Source organism: Pleurodeles waltl, chromosome 12 (genome assembly GCF_031143425.1).
Source record: "Pleurodeles waltl isolate 20211129_DDA chromosome 12, aPleWal1.hap1.20221129, whole genome shotgun sequence".
NCBI classification, from domain to species: Eukaryota; Metazoa; Chordata; class Amphibia; order Caudata; family Salamandridae; genus Pleurodeles; species Pleurodeles waltl.
Genome location: NC_090451.1, coordinates 364121903 through 364139338, shown reverse-complemented (window position 1 = coordinate 364139338; position 17436 = coordinate 364121903). Strand labels below are relative to the sequence as shown.

At 42.9% G+C, this 17436-nt stretch overlaps 1 protein-coding gene across 1 annotated transcript in view; it reads right to left on the bottom strand.

Annotated features, from left to right (window-relative positions):
* The window catches only part of LOC138266913 (borealin-2-like), a 93753-nt gene that overhangs the window by 32098 nt on the left and 44219 nt on the right, over positions 1 to 17436 (bottom strand). The window contains exons 6-7 of the mRNA XM_069215658.1: positions 8937 to 9010; positions 1246 to 1332 (exon numbers count right to left, since the gene is read on the bottom strand). Of these exons, the coding sequence (XP_069071759.1) occupies positions 1246 to 1332; positions 8937 to 9010 (161 nt within the window). The remainder of the gene's footprint in view (positions 1 to 1245; positions 1333 to 8936; positions 9011 to 17436) is intronic.

Genomic DNA, 17436 nt, shown 5'->3' with positions numbered 1-17436 from the left:
GGGCATCATCCAATAGAAACTGATCACACGACACCAACCTGCAACTTCTACATCCTTTCCCAAGTTTGTCATGGGCACATCTTCCATTTGTGTGCCTCCACGTAAGTTTGAAACAATCATATAAAATGGCAATCTATGTTCAACAATTTTTTTGTGCTTAATAACAATATGATACATTCTCTCTATGTCTAAATAAGATGGCCTATTACTAAAATCTAGTTTTCTCATGGGAATGAAGTCTGAAAGAAAACTCATGTTAAGGAATGAGCCAGCATTTCCAACACACTCACGAAATACAAGCTTAACAGGCATCACTTAGGCTAACTCAAGAGAATTACAGCAATACATTCAATGAATGTGTTAATGAACCATATAATATGCAAACTTAGGAATTCAACATGAATACTTCATTATTTGGGTAATACATTTCATTTTAAAATTAAATGGGAAAACTTACTGCATTTCAGTATATAGAACAGTACATTTTCCTCATTTTTAATTAATTAATCATTAGAAATTCAGTATTGTGTCAATACATTTCTGTCTAGAGTCTAAACTACATTATATCAGTTTACTCTTTCTAAGATGTGATTTAATTCAAATACCACCTATGTTGAACTCTACAGTGTAAACTAATGCACAATTAATAAAACGTGTCAGTGCAGTTTCGACCTTTAAACCATGAGTGATTTGGTTAACATAAAACAAACGGTCACAAACTGATGACTTTTGTGACATGAGGTGCACTACTAAAATTTAAACTACATCACCACCAACTCCGCCAATTAAAGACAAGCTGGTGAAAGAAGACTGGTCCACCCATATTTTATATACATCAGGATGATTTGCAGTTCTACATTAATGAACATCGCAAGTGCATCTAAATGTGCAATTCGTGAATGGTGGGGAGAACATTGGAAATTACTTCCATCACAGAAAGGAAATAATACTTTGAAACAGGGTAGAAGTCACTGTTGGGCTGAGTGTCCAAATGTTTTCCACAGCTACAACATTCACCGAGTCTTTACTCAAGAGAATGAAATAGAGCCTTTTACAAAGCATTCGTTAGCAGGTACAATCAAAGATTTAAAATGAAAAAGCAAGGAAATTATAAACTGTTTTTTTGTTGCTTAAAAAAAAAAAAAAAAAAAAAAAAATCAACACAGAAGAATGAGGAAGGAACAACTGGTCTTCTAGAGACCAACTGCAAACTCATTGCTTAAGAATGGCTAAAACATACATTACCTTTTGGAATGCTGTGGGGTAACGCCTATAGTATTTGATTTTCCAACCTTTTTGCAGGTTCTTACTGCTGGTGTTCCATAAGCGGCCCTTGCAGAAAAAAGTGCATTGATGTCAAGTCACAAAATTTAGATTGAAGTAAGGAGCTACTGTACACAATCCATAGCATGTGAAAATAGCCAAACCTAAACTGTAAAATGCATTAACTCCGAAAACAAACAAGTATTGCCACACAATACCATTGATAAGCGTGTGAACTTATCATTAAGCATTCACCCAAATAATGCTTAGACAGGATTGTAAATAAACCAAGCCCTCCAATAGGTGGCAAGTCAATTGGTGGATTTAGGAATTTAAAATTGATCCAGGTGAGAGTATGTACCTGCCTCAAAATTATGCCTGTGCTCAGTAACATTGAAGGTCTCAAACATCTGCTGAGCTGCTCAACTGTTTAGCTGTCCAGTGTATGTTCAGTAGGGCTGGATTCTGTCACGATTTTCAGGACAACCACTAAATGTAAATTTGCATCCGTTAGATTAATCGTCTGTAAATCTATTTTATTTAGACAGCCTGAAAACCTTGCAAAACCAAGCACCTATCTTTAGTACAAGATGTTCGGTTTCTTATCTTTTCTTTTACATACCTCGCCCACAGTTTGTCCCCAAGCTGCTGCTGTTCAGCTACTGTCACAAGCCTCTTCCCTCACCCGAAAAACCACCTACTACAGTCAACTAATTGCAGAAGGCATCTTCCCTTGGTTCTGGGTACCCTTGTATACATGTTTGTATTGTTCTTGCTAATGTTCTTTTGTAAGTGAGTCAAGAAAGGTAGTCTGAAGGTGCTGCGGGGTAAATACCCCTGTACTAGCTCATACAGAAGCAATCAATCCCATGTACCTTTGGGCACGGAGGCCAGTAAACATTGGGGGGGCGGAGCTTCCAGAATTTAACCAGGAATTACCAGAAGTGCATACGGATTCCCAATGCGAACCCTCAAATCAGCCACAGCTCACACAATCCCACAGGGGTGGAAGGACAGAGTGAGGAAGTTTTAACAGAAGAACAAAATGCTCCTATTTAGATACTACATGAAAGCTTCTGCTGATTAACCTCAGGCACTTGCGGCTAATGAGAGCTTTTGAAAAAGCTGCACAAAGTGCTCTGCCTCATGTAACATCATCTAAAATGATCAGAGGTCTCGGTCAGCCTCTTCAGTACTGTCAAACAGCACTTTTCCATCCCAAAAAAGTAGTCAAACAAATTCCTTAAGAGTCCTTTTTGGTTAAAAGAGTTATGGACGGGTTTTGGATAAATGAAGAGGGAAATTTAATTATTAAAAATATCATAGCACTGGATACAGTTTCTAGTAAGGATTCTGTTCTTCTACGAGAGAAGAAAGAAAACAAATCACGGCTAGATTATCCATAGGTCCAGGAGAATCGTCAGTATAATTTGCCTTGCTATGGACAAGATTAAGTCACAGGTTGGCAACACTTCCAGGATGAAACCCTAATTAGCGGACATCCTCCTGCTGATCTACACAGGTCCTACGTGGGACAACGAGCTCAGACATCGATCACTTATCCCCATTATAAGAAAGATTCCCAGTAAAATGTGCTTAATAGGAATTTGGGGCACGGTTATGGCTCTTTGTAACAGGGACGTAGGTGTAAAGGCAGAGGTAAATTAGTAAATAAAGGGATAGCTCAACAGATATCCAGATGCAGGATCAGTAGCTTAGGCCAAGGTTTTAGGATTATAAATAATGAGTCTCTCCTCTATATGGACGGAAGATAAAAATCAGCTGACACTCCAACGGCCTCCTAGTTTAAAATGTGCCTATCATGCTACCAGTCATGGTAGCAAAGAACAGAGCAATCATGTGTGTTTGAGACTGGGAGCATCTGGTGCAAAGGTGGGTCAGTTCAGGAGCAACTCCGTTTTGACAAGCTCTTGCAATCACACTTGCCAAGTGTGAAGTAGCATAAATAGTTCTATGGTAGATATTAAGGTGTGAAACATTGTCAGCTATGATGTCTTTCATTTTTCACCCTGTAACTTCTGGTTACCTTGCTTTAGCCTTCAGGTCTTAACTCTATTAACACATGCCTTTTTATTGCATTGGGATCTGCACAGCTTTGTGAGGGCAGCTGAGTGAAAGAATGGGCTTACAGAAGTTGAATATCCAGTTTGGTTCAAGGTTTCAGACTTCTGACCAAGAACTATCTTCCTTCTTTAGTGGAAAGACAAAAGTAAAAAGCATCTGCCAGTATCTACTAATAGATCCACAAGTCGGGGGAGTGGCCCTCAAGATGGCAGATCTGGCGCATTAGAGTAAAGCTCCCGGCCCGCCATTATCCATCTTCATCCTCCCGCCCCGGCAGTGATCATCCATCTGGCCAACATCTCGAGTAGGCCTGCAGCAGGCAGGCGTTGAGGCCTTTGTCAGCCATTTTCAGTGCTGGCGAGTCAGTGCTGCAATGTCCCTGGGCCAGTCCTGTGAACCCATGCAGGCCTCTGGACTCGCCTGGGTGTTGGCCCCACTACTAACCATGGGGGTGGCTGGGAGAGGACCCTGTTACCCGCTATAGGGACTGAGGAGCGGACTAGCTCCTAGGAGACTTCTTACGCTTAGGGGACCTGGCCGGCACTGCACCCCACTCATCGCTGTAAAATTAGAGGTGGGACCAGACACCTCTTGGATGGGGTTGTGCAAGCCCGGTGGTGACTTAGCGGTCTGCATTTGAGGACATGTGCAGCTGGGACTGAACCCGGGTGGCCTTTGGCCTTTGAGGTTGTTGCTTAACAGCCAGAGCTGCCGACTTGGGAGCTGGGGAACCAGATTGGAATCTTGGCATCTGCTCAACATACTGTGATTCTAGGCTAATCACTTAATCTATGGCCGATTTTGGGAGAGTGTTGGGCCCGCACATCAATAGGCACAAGAGTTCTCTTCCCCATGGTGTCCTTGGCTCACAGAGAGGCTGCTGGGCTCCCGCAGGTGGGGCTACCAGGGGAGACCGTGCAGTTCTGCTAACTTGGTATACAGATAACGCATGAACAACTATTGCAGTATGAGTTAAATATGGGGCAAATGGTGGAAGGTCTTGCGGTTTCCATAACATTTTGGAACACCCTTCCCATGTTCTGTCAAGGCAGAGTGGCACTTAGGAAGATGGTGTTATTGCCCAGAAGTCTGTATACCATGCAATACTGGTTTTGCGTCCTGCCAAACTTCCTATCCAGGCAGTTCAACGGGCTATTGGTGTCCTTTGCTTGGGTGGATAGGCATAGAAGAGTCCGACTTGAGGTCCTAAAATTAGACCTAGTTGAGGGCAGACTGGGGCTCCCGGATGTCCAATTGTATTATCTGGCTGGATTTCTCAGGTATGCCGCGCTGTGGTGTGATGATGGTTTTAATTGGGAAGAGAAACATCTGGAAGGCCAAGTGTTGGAGGAAGCCCTCCAAAGACTCCTTATGGAAGGTTGCAGGGTGTGGGCAGGCACTCTCTTCATAGAGACCCAGGTTGCACAGGTATGGGACAAGGGAGTCATATGTACTTTGAAATGTGTGCCATATGCTGAACTACTTTCCATTTGGTGGCTACAACCTTTCCTGCGTATTCATGCCTCCATGGATGTCTCTTGGTGGGTGGATGGAGGCTGTCATAGGGCAGGTAGACCTGCTTTTGAATGACCCGTGAGTCTCACAAAGGCAGGGGAGCTTTTTGGATAGGGACCGAAGCAATTTCTACATTACACGAGTGTGCCCTATACGGCTCGTAAGCTATGGATGGCTTTCCCTGAGGAACCCAACAAGTCCCAGGTCCTGACTGTAATGCTGGATCGGGCTCCAGCAGGGGTCTCATTTCCCAGTTGTATGCTGCCCGAAGGGAGATAGACAGACATAACATGCACCCAGGACAACTGGGACAGGGACCACCATGTCCCACTCAGAGATGGCGAACGGAAGTGTGCTAGAGTGCAGGTGCAAGAAACAACTAGTAACACTAGGTTTGAGCTGGCACAGTTCTGTTATCTCCATATGGCTTACCCAACGCGCAGCAGCTGCATAGAGTTTACCTGGCATGATCGTCAGTTTGTGCCAGCTGTAATGAGACCCTAGCTGATTTATCCATATAACAGACATGTGTGAGATTAAAGCCTTCTAGGCAGGGGTGCTGCACGAGGTACGCCTGTTAACAGGAGTCAGTGCTAAGCTGACGATTGATCTGGCATGGTCTGCTGGGCCTTTCGCCCCTTCATGGAGAGGAGGAAGATGGGGTATAGGTTTGCCCAGCTGGGACTAGTGCTTGCTAGTGGCTGCATTGCTATTCATTAGGCATGTTCGTCACCGACGACAGAGGACAAATGGAGAACTAACTTGTTAGAAGGGGCGGTGGCAGTAGAATGTAGGCTTTAAAGGATACGCACAAATGTACATGCAGAAAGAGGCTTGGAGTTGCAAGGTGCGATGGTGGACCACCTGGGGAGGATGGATCAGCCCCGGGTCACCTATGCTTGCGGTGATACCCCTCCCAACAGTTGCGGCGGGCCCGAGGGTGCTCTAACGTAGTTGACTATCTTTTCTGCCCCCCCCCTCAACCAAGGGGATAAGCATTATTGGACATTTATAACAGGGACCGTAGATATGCCTTACAGACTGAATGGTGGATGTCTGGTGGCTACCTCTCCCATCCATACTGTGACAATTTATTTACAATTGTGTGCCTTCCAGGTATCACATACGTACGCCTGCCTGGTTCCCAAGGAGTTCTTAAGCTTCGTTATTCAGATCACTTTCTAGGTGAAATGAGACTGAGTACTAGGGCAGCCCAGACTTTCAGGTACAAAAGCATTATATTTGAGGAACTCCACGCCCTTGTGCCGTAATAGGGAAAGTTTCAAACATTAAGGGCCTGATTCTAACTTTGGAGGACGGTGTTAAACCGTCCCAAAAGTGGCGGATATACCACCTACCGTATTACGAGTTCCATAGGATATAATGGACTCGTAATACGGTAGGTGGTATATCCGCCACTTTTGGGACGGTTTAACACCGTCCTCCAAAGTTAGAATCAGGCCCTAAATCTGTTCTTACAATCCAGAGCAGGACAGGGCTGTTTAGAGAAACAGGAGGTTCCTCAAAAGTAAATCTTGTTCTGTACCAGAAATCTTGGACAAGGGAAGACTTTGTAATGCAGAAGGTACAAGATTCATATATTGCAGATCATCTTTTAGGAAACACCATCAAACCAGGCCATGTTCTATCTTACCACCTGGTGTTGACAGTTATTTATCACATGGGATGATAGCCATTAACATCTGAAGAATATCAGATCCAGGGTAAAAGTGTGCCCCATAGGTAAAATAAGATGCAACGTGTCAGGATAAGAAAAGGAACTCTAAAAACTAATTCTGATTAAACAAAATCATGCTCCTTTCCATTCCATTTTAAGCAGGTTATGTAACCTAGTTCCTCCTTGGGGCACAATATGGTGTTTTGGGATGTCTCTTTACTGCACTAAATCAAGTAGTTTCATGTGGTGTGGTGGCTGCTTGACCATTCCTAAATAGCTTTCACCTTTAGAGCAGCACGTTGCTTCATTCTCTTGTCTGTAGGCTAATACTATTCTCCACAGCCCACTGGCAACACCTATTGGACCTGCAATTCTTTGTAAATTCACCCACCGAGAACAGTATCACACAACTGTTTCATCATATTCGGGGTTTTCTCCAGATGTGCTAGTTATTTCTCCTGCTCGTCTTCAAATCTTTGCCCATCATTTCACACATGTATTGCTGGGTACTGACTTCAAATAGTTTTATGAGGTGCTTTTATGCAAAGAGCTTTCATAGAAGCAAAGTCATCCATACATAATCATTATAACGTCTGCCCTCCGTAAAGGGTCTACGTCTGCTGTGGACTAGCAGACTATTCCGGCACGGGGTGATCTGAACGCGCACACAATGCATGCATGGTCGTCTTGGGGATGCAAATGAAGCTGGAAGTTTTTGCAGAAATTGAAATCCTTTTTCATGCAGATTAAGGGTTCAGATGTTCTGAATTAAGTGTGAATATGACATTTCTAAAATGCTCTTCTGCAGTCCATGAAATGCACTACGCTTTCCAGAATGCACGATATGCTATTGTAAGAAGAATTTCTCAGAGTCTAGTGTACAGCAAGTTATCTCAGGAGATAAAGTATGCGAATCTCGCACAAGCCAAAAGAAACAAAAAGACCCATTGCAGTACAAGGCAGCGGTGGTACAAATGACCTACAGTGCGTCTTGGCCACGTAATTTTGCAAATTAAATATACTAAAAGCTTTTCCTCAGATTTTCCACATGTATAATGTCCATGGTTACAAAACATTTAATTATGTTAATATACCTGCTGGCAGGGCTCACAATTGCAGTCTACCCTGTCCTGCATCGTAGATTATTATTTCAATGAGACATGTGGTGGTGGTTCTTTTTTTTTTTTTTTTTTTCCCTCTCTCTCGCTCTCTCTCTCTCTCTCATAACACCTACTCTCATAGCAATTCTGCGTTCAGGTACATCATGCACAGCTATCCAGGCACATCCATGGTGCACATCTGTCCTATCTGTACAATGCACTTTCATACCAGTGACCACCAACCACAGAACTTACAATGCCAGCCTTCACCATGCACCACTATTCCAGAGACTGACATTCACATTGCGGAGATAGCTCTCCCTGCGACCAGCTGTCTCAGTACTGATAACCACAGGCACCTCGGGAAAAGTTCAGTTTAGATGCATGATAAAGGTCCAGGCTACTTTGCCAGAGTCATGACTGAATGCTTCCATAACTAAACATCAAAAATAGGATATACCCTTTCACATTTAGCAACAAGAGGCTGGGGTGAGCAGTATGTCAAAAAACCTAAACAACGCCCTTGGGCTTTTTTAATGATTACTAAGCGTATATGCATTCAAACAATCATTCAGCAGTGGGTCACACACACACACCATGTATAGCACCAAATAAGACAAAGGAAAAAAGGCACGCGAAGGTCTAAAAATGGCCACTGTCCTCCTTTTCCTTGAAAGAAGGGCACTGAACAAGTGGGAAGGAGGGCTGACTTTTGTGTGGAAGGGTTTTAAGCACGTGGCACCTGGGGCCACTGAAGTGGACACGTGAGACGGCTGCCACAGGAAGCCTCAGTGCCCGATTCTCTGAACGACGAGGGTACTGAAGAAATTCACACAATTCCACCCTTCCTTACGTTGATCAAAATTGTTGACGTTTCTATCCCTTCTAGGAGACAGTCGGAACCATCGTCAGCACTAGGTGAGGGTACTCTGGTACCTTAAAAAAGAACGTTTTCACGCGAACAGAACGTTTTCACGATATGGTCACAAGTGCTTCGAGGCTGCGCCCGCACTAGTCACGCTGCCACTCCAACTCGCACCTCCCATTAAGTGCGAGAATTTAAACCGATGGTTGTGTCCCTGTCCCCGTCTTCATTATTTGAAATTTACAATCGCTGCCGTCATTTTTACCAAATCGATAATTTGAACTTTCTAATATTCTGAAGCAGGAGCACACTGCCTACTGAACTACAGATGTGCCTAAAGCTTTACCACGTTTTTACAAGGAAGAAAGGCCTACACGTTAAGATAGAGTATTTTCTGTGATCAAGTTTATACAGAAGATTTGAGTTTTACCTGGTTAACAAATTCATCTCGTTCATCTGTTTAACATCCTTCACCGAGGAGGCCAGGTTCTTTGTTTTAGATAACTAAAATGAAAACAAAACACTCAATAGGTCTCTGATGCCTCTTCACATAAAAACTCTTAACAATGCCATGGAGCAACACAGTATAGTGACTTTCCACACGGGTGAGAGGTTTCGCAGGATGATACTGGAAGGGGAGGAGAATATCGTGCTTTTCATCACTTCCTCCCCAAGGATCTTGCAACATCATGCACCACTGCAAAAAGTCTCCAGCGTCCAGTGGCAGCAACACCAGATGCCAAAAAACAGAGATAAGAAAGTTACTCAGAGTATTAGACGTGGGGGCAGGAGGCTTATACATATGAATCCGGAGAATGGAACACAGAACAGGTTTTCAATGTAGTCACTTCCCAGCTCTAGGTACAAGATTTTACATGTTACACGAAGGACATAAGGTTATAAGATTATATACTAGTACTGAGGGTCCGTTACACATGCTGAACTTCCAACTCACCAGTGATTGGTTTAAGTCCTCCCTTAAAAACATATGGATACTGGCATGCATCACCACAAAGTTAACCATCATCGGTGATACGAGAAACCCCATTTGCTCCCTAAACAATAAGATTAAGGGAACATATGCACAGATCTAAGGACAAGACAGATCAGTCTACACATGAATGATAACTTGGCTGCCAGCTTCCAAACCGTTTTAACACAAGTACACAGCATAATGGTAGTGCCTAGCCTAGCCTAGGTGGCCTAGAATACAACAGCATCCACCCAAGCACAGGCTTTAGGAATGCAACCACGAACCTTAAACTCACAAAACCAAGAGCAAATACCTATCAGTAGAAGACCACTCAAGTCCTTAAGACACTCAACATTTTCAGGCTGCCTGAACACCCATTCATAAATAAATCAGTGACTGAGAACAACTTTGTCCAAACCACTGAGAAGGTGGTCACTCAAATACAACTAAATAGGATAACAATGGCTTTGTGAACAAGCACCTTATTTTGAATTCTTCGCTTTGTCACGTGGCTTAATACACCCTGAAAGCATTACGTTAACATTGAAATGAAGCAAAACGTAGCTCAATGGTCTTCCTTAAAAAACTGTTTCATCCACCACAGAGCACTGCAATCCCATCTGCCGTCAAACATGGACTCTGCAAAGGCAACAGCAGGGACACTGTTGGAGAGGAATGAAATAGGTTCCACATGAAAGCTTGCAGCTACCAGTGTATCACCAGGCCTTCCTTAGGGCGAGCTAGAGAAGCAACGGTGATTGAGCAAGGTGACCTCTGTAGCAACAGAGCTCTTCACTACTGCCTGGTCTAGCAGGGGCGCTATCTAGCGTGGTGCAGGGTGTGCAGCCTCGGGTTTGGCTTGGGTATGCGGGTGACAAGCTGGTGGAATAAAGGGATGAAGCAGGTGTCACCAGTGATCAAGAATACAAAGATCCATAGGTTGTGTGCTTACTCTTCGTTAGGTAACTGTGTTAAAAGGTCAGTAGATCCAGTATTTCCATAATACAGTATTTATTTCCTACCAGCTGCTAGGACATTAAGATGTTGAACGAAGGTGAAACTAAAACTTACTTCACTCTTTCTGGCTATTAATGCTAGGACTTTCTCAGCGCTATTAGTAAAAGAACAAATGCTGAAAACGAGAAACAATATAACTTATTAGCATGACTGGGTATTTAGCACCAAAGATGGCCAAACTTTACGATATTATACACCAGATATTCACAACTATGAAAGAGAAATATATTTAAATCATTGTATTTATAACGCGGCCTGCATACCGTTGTACTTTTTCTGGAGCTGTATAATACAACATACTGGACAGGCAGCATTAAGCACAATAAAAACCATATTGGACTCGATTTAGAGCCCGTCAGAATCAATGTGGATCTGGTGGTAACCAGGTGCAACCTGAAAAAATAAAAAGAATCACCCAAAATGCATCTGGCTCAAACAGAAGAGGTGACTTTGTATGTCTTTGTGAGGAGGATGAGGATGTTGTCTGGGAGGCAGAGAAGGAGGTGGAGGAGGGAGAGGGTCACCCTTTTTAAGCAGGCTGATGAGGAGATATATGAGAAGTACAGACTAAGCAGTGAGGTAATGTGGGAATCAATTGCTTAGTCACAACCTCCGCTACAGACTCCAACAGTCAGAAGCAAAGCAATCCCACCATATGTGCAGGTATAGTGTTGTCTACACCTTTCGGCTTCGGGCAGTCACCAGCGAGTCATTGCAGTGGTGGGAGGATTGTCACAAAGTACATTTTCTAAATTTTGTCACAGGTTTCAAGACATCATGGTTAGCAAAATACACTAATACATACGCTTACCAAATATGCCCCAATAATTGAAACAGACCAAAGTAATGTTTCACAGGGTAGCACAGTTTCCCAATGTAATTGGTTGTGTTGATGGCACACATATTGCCATATGCCCCAGTGCAAATGCATTCATATATAGAAATATGAAAAGCATCCATTCCATAATGTACAGGTAGTGTGTAATACCTAATGTATCGTAACTGACCTTCTATGCAGATTTCCAGGTGGCACCCATGACTCCATGTTCTGCCACAGTGGAATACATAACCGACTGTCTCAGGGCGATTTTAGCGATGGCTTATTACTTGCTAAGAGAATTGCTGACTCAATGCATGCTATGGCCAGAGCGGTTTGTGTAATGTGACCTAATAGTTAATCCTTCTCATGCCCTTTAAGGAGACTGTGCATATGCCTTGTGTCCTTGGCTGCTGACATCATCCATAGCTCCAAGAACCAGAAGTGAAAGGCAGTCCGACAGAGCACATAGGACAACATGGTACATCACTGAACGGACCTTAGGCATACTGAAGAACAGGTTCAGCTTCCTCTACAAAACTGATGAAGCACTACTTTACAGACCTGGGAGAACCTAATTTGGATGGGCGGAGTTAGAGGTTCGTTTTTACTGCCGCTCACCATCAGCAAAACTCTGGCGGTAAGGAGCAGTGAAAACTGCTAAAATCTCCCCTCACCATGGGAGAGGACTCCTATGGTGATGGGGGCATTTTATTTTTTTATTTTCAAACAGAAAATCCTGACACTGGATTTTCAGTTGGAAAATAAAGTAAACAGTTTGCTGCAGGGCTCAGTCATGTTGATGGAGCCATGCCCCAAACTGTAAACAGCATTGACAGGAACTGCTGCAACAACTGTTCCGGACAATGTTTTAGAAATGACTGCTGGCTTGTCGGTCATTTCTAAATTTAGTGGGTGGAATAGTCTTGACCTGGCAGACTAAGTCCTCCTTCGCACCAACGGAGATTACTCCGTCCACCAACATTAAATTGGGCCCTTGAACTAGTCATGCATTGTGGCTTGTTCAAGTGTAAGCTATTCATCACCAAGCTGTTGTATGCATGCGCAGATGGATCACAAATATTAAAAGGGATTCACTAATGGAAGGAAGTGTAGTAGGTGGTGCCACAGTAGTAACTTACAACAACTACAGCTTGGAATTGGGGCGACTGGTAAAGGCTTCAAAGTGAATCCTGCCATTATGATTGGAAAGACAATGCATGACCCATGCTTCGCCCAGGTTCTCCACATTATAGTGACACTGTTTGTCAGTCACTGCAAGCCTGTCAAGAAATCTCTTGCATGGTCCCAGAAACGCTTTGCCCATGTTACAGGGGCACTAGGATTTATCACCTGAAACAAAACCTTAAGCTGTCAAATACCATCATCTCTTTTCAGCATTGCACTTGCTCAGCCATCTGTATCTGTAATGCCATGCACTAGAACAGCAGTCAAACCTGGAGAAGACCTTCATCACACTACCTAGTGTAAGCTAATGAGCAATACATGCAGTGCACTTTCCAAATGAGTAGAAATAGGGCTGTGTTAGACAAAGTGCTGTGCCACTTATGCCCCAGTGGCCCAGCATTACCACAACCAAATTCAGATGCTGTGTCCCTATTTTGAGGACAAATCTGTGTTGATTTACCACATGGTAGTAAATTTGAGTGGGGGGTAAGGCAGTGATGGTTGAAAGAAAAGCAGAGGTTGTGTGCTGGCAGAAGGGAAGATTTTGTGCTTCTTTGTGCCATGGGAGGGTGACAGGGGTGAAGGTATGGCTGCATTTTCAACCCAAACCTAAAGTAAAATGAGGTTTCCTAATTTGTGATTTCCTATTAGGAAATCACAATTTTGGATTTCCAAAAATGCAATTTCCATATCGCTATAATTGGAATCCACTGTTACATAATCTCATTTTGTGATTCCCTAATAGCGATTTCTACAAATTCACTATTTGGAAATTTCAATGCCTTAGTTTCGCATATATGGCTCCAAACCCATTAAATTCCTTCTCATTCTTCCTGATAACCACTTACCAAACCTAATCTCTTTCTCAATTCTTTACCCACGTAGCCTCCAGGGAAGCCTTCTTCATCCATCCCAATCATCCCACACACAGGTCATTGTTCACCTGTGCTCCCTTCCTTCCTTCCAGAGGTGGTGGGTACACCCGCATGTGACTCTCCACTCCCCCAAACTACAGCCCCTATGTCAAGTGCATCCTGCAACCTGTTCTACCATGGAAAGACAGTTCAAGCAACAACTCAGCTCACCCCTGCCCTATGTCTCATGTAGGGCGGGTGGGTGGTATTGCTGTGTTGCCACCAATGAGAGGAAGTTCCCTCCCTCTCAAAATTATATAAACCCCTAACTAACCCGGCCCACCAAAAATACCTATCCAGTCCTAGCACATTACGCTTTCACAAAAACACCCAGGAAAAGTCTAGGCTGAACCCTTCACTTCCCCTGGGACCCTTCAGTGACTGCCGCCCACTGCCAGTAGGAAACATACCTGAAATCACAAGCTCACAGCCCCCTCTGCTGCAATGATCCACACCCCAGCCGCTGCAATCATCCACACATCACCTCACCCCAGCTGCTTTAACCCCCATAACCCACCATGTTTCCACAATCCATGCATCTCCTCCGACGCCTTTGCCATGAGCTTCCCAGACCCATCTTTGGCACTAATTCGCATAGCCCCATGGGATGTGTAGCATCCTACCCAGCCTGGATACTTATAAATGAATACACCACACATGGAGCTTGGTCTTACAAATCTTTATTGTTTCACACAGAGCACTATTCTAAACATCTTTTCACCCCACCGAAAACGTACGTCACAGTTCTACAGAGTCCATCAGGAACCAAAAGGGTCCAGTCATTCCTAACTCACAAAACACTACATCTCCCCTCATGTTAAATAAAAAAATAAAATTTGAGTATATAGACACACACAAAACAACTCCTCTATAAGTCATTATAAAGCTCTGACCAAATCCCCAGATCGTGTCCTTGGAGGCTGTGAAGAAAAGCACCCATGACTCACACAGGTGATGTAGAACAGATACAGTCAGGGGTCGCTCTGTCTCAATCAAACCAGTCTCATCTCTGACATCAGGAACTGGTGAATAAGGCAGATGTCTGAAGTGCAAAGAAACTTGCGTAATGGACTTTCCAAGATGATGCACAGTCACCATGTGTCCTTTGCTAGTCACAACTTCAAAGGGTTCAGCATCAAAGGGATCATCAGATTTGCCTTTCACTTGTTGTTAAAGGAGGAATCAACTGGTAAGCTTGAAGAGTAACCTGAAGAGCCGACGTCAGATCAAGGTTCTCCAATTTAGTACGCTGGACAGTCTTTTTAAGTGTGCTTATAAAGCGTTCAATAACATCATTCTCTTGTGGTCAAAGGAGTGTGATTTTCAGATGCTTCACTTTGAGAGGATTAAGAAAGTCTCCGAATTGTCAGACTTTAGAACTGAAGAAACACCACATACTGAAAAAATTCTGTCAAACCTCTCATTGACTCATTCTTGAGTGATCAATGAGAGATCTACTAATGGGAAGAGGAGTATTAATTGATAAGCATCAGGTGATATCCATGGTCAAGAGGACCAACAAAATTAACAGCAATTCTTTCCCTAACATGTTTTGGTAAATCCAACATGTTCAAGGTAGGTTGAGTTATTTTGGGAGATAGGCATTTGCATAAATGACAGGCCTTCAATTCTCAATTCTCTTGTCAAGGTGAGAAAACCATATTTGTTTCGGAGAGCTCGATTATTGGCAACAATTTCACAATGTCCTTCATGGACCACTTCAATTACTTTTTGTCTTAAACTCTCTAGTATGACAATTCATGAACCGCATAAGATTATACTTTGAGTAACATACAGTTTGTCTTTCACATATTTGAATTTCTGAAAATCACTGTCACATACAAGAGGTCGAGTGTTCTGTTTCCAGGGTTGATAATGTCTTTTAGTATCAAAATGTCACTGTCTTTGCTCATTGCAGTAATAATTTATTTCAAAGAAACAGCAGCAGGTGTACTGGAATTTGCAATGAAGTTAATGTAGGCTTTAGCCACTTTGGAAGGGGTATCATGACACTGTACTGGCACTCGTGAAAAGTAGTCAGCAGGATTTTGGTCGTTCCCTGGTTAGTGGACGATAGTGTAGTCATATTCTTGTCGTCACATACCCCACTGTTCAATTCTAGGAGGCTTCTTGGCTTTTGGATCACCAAAGATGGTGAGAAATGCTTGATCAATTATAAGAGTGAAATATTTTCCATATACGAATACGTAGAAATGTTTACAAGCCTACACTATTGCTAAGCTTTCTTTCTCATTCAGTTTGTGACAATCTTCTTCTTGTGTGTGCCCGCAGGCACTTGGGGATCCATTGTGTTGTTAAGCAAGAATCGTGCCCAACCTGACCAGATTAGCATCAGCAACAACCTCTGTATGAAGCTTCGGATCAAAGTAGCCCATTTCAGTGGTGTTCTCAATTGCATGCTTGATTTTCAAAACTTTGTTCACATTTGTGTGACCTGTAAAATGAAGCATTCATTTTTGTTAAGGCTCATGGTAAGGAGCACTTACTGTGGCAAAGTCACGTATGTATCTAGAACAATAACTGGCCATGCCAAGGAATGAACATAACATTGTCAGCCTCCAATCCCCTACAAGATGTTACTAAGCTTGTACTTTAGCGGGAATCAGGCACCATACCCCTATCAGAAAAGACATGGCCAAAGAATTTGAGTTTTGTCAAACTCATTTCTCAGCATTAAAAGTTAATCCTGTATCAGCAAGAAACAACATACTTGCACAAGAGCTTTATCATGTTTCTTTTGAGTAGCTCCAAAATCCAATGTCACCACTGTAATTGAAAGCATTCATGGCAGGTTGTAGGATACGTCGAATGACATCTTGAATCATTTCTGCAGCTGATGACACACAGAAATGTAAGAGTTTATATATCTGAACAAACCAACGTAAGTAGAAAATGTGGTAATGAATCTACAATTTTCTTCATGTTCCAATTAAGGATATAATTTGCTCAGGTCAAGGCGAGAAAAGACTTTGGCACAACTTAGCTGTGTGATCATTTCAGCAATGTGTGGACCGGGATGTTTTCTTTCAATTGTCTTGTTAACTTTATGCATATCAACACAGATGCCTACAGCTCTTTCACTGTCTATTTTGGGCACTAATACTATGGGTGAGACCCACCGGGACCAGTAGATAGCTCAACAATATCATGCTATAGTATTGTCTCAAGCCCTTTCTCAACATCTTCTTGTATATGAAATGCAATTGGTAAATTTTCTTTCAGCAACAGGAGAGATGTCCTCATTGATCTGCCGTTTCACTTTCATGCATGGTCTTAAGGTTTCCTAATCCATGAAACAATGGCAGGAACTGACTTACTATTTCGGGATGAGCATTCATGTTGTAGTTCGCAGACAGCAGTCCCATATCATCAGCAGTATTGAAGCTGAGTAAAGAGGCACTTGAAACAGTACCTTGAAGTACGTGAATGGGTGCTTGCACCTTTGTCTTTTTGTGCCTCATGTTTGCTACGAATGAACCTTGACTCTTTATTGGCGTTGATGCACCCCATGTATATACTTTAGCCTTTGATGGTGTGAAACAGGGAAATGGAGGCAGTTTATAGTTTTTCTCCTAAGCCATAATGTTTATTGATGCAACACTGTCAATAAGAAAATGTATGGAGCAGTATTTTACCATTAGTGTAATTTTTGGACAATCTTTGAATGGCTTTTGTGATTCTCGTTGACTTTTGACTTGTAGTCTTCTTTGCATGTGGCTAGTCCGACATGTGCACGTTTTTCTGAGGTAAATATTTACATTGCACATCTGTCTTCCTCACTGTCACTTGACAACAAATCTGAAGAACTCCTTGATGAAAATTCAGATGATGATCGACTTCATTTAATTTCGAAGTACCTCAGCTGATGTGGACGCTTGGCCTTGTGGGCATATGTAGAACTTCGCTTCGGGAACTTTCAGGTGTCCATTTTGTTTTCTTGTTCTGGTGTATTTAGTTTCTCTTTTGCCTTGCAAGCCATTACAAAATGGTTTTCCTCCCA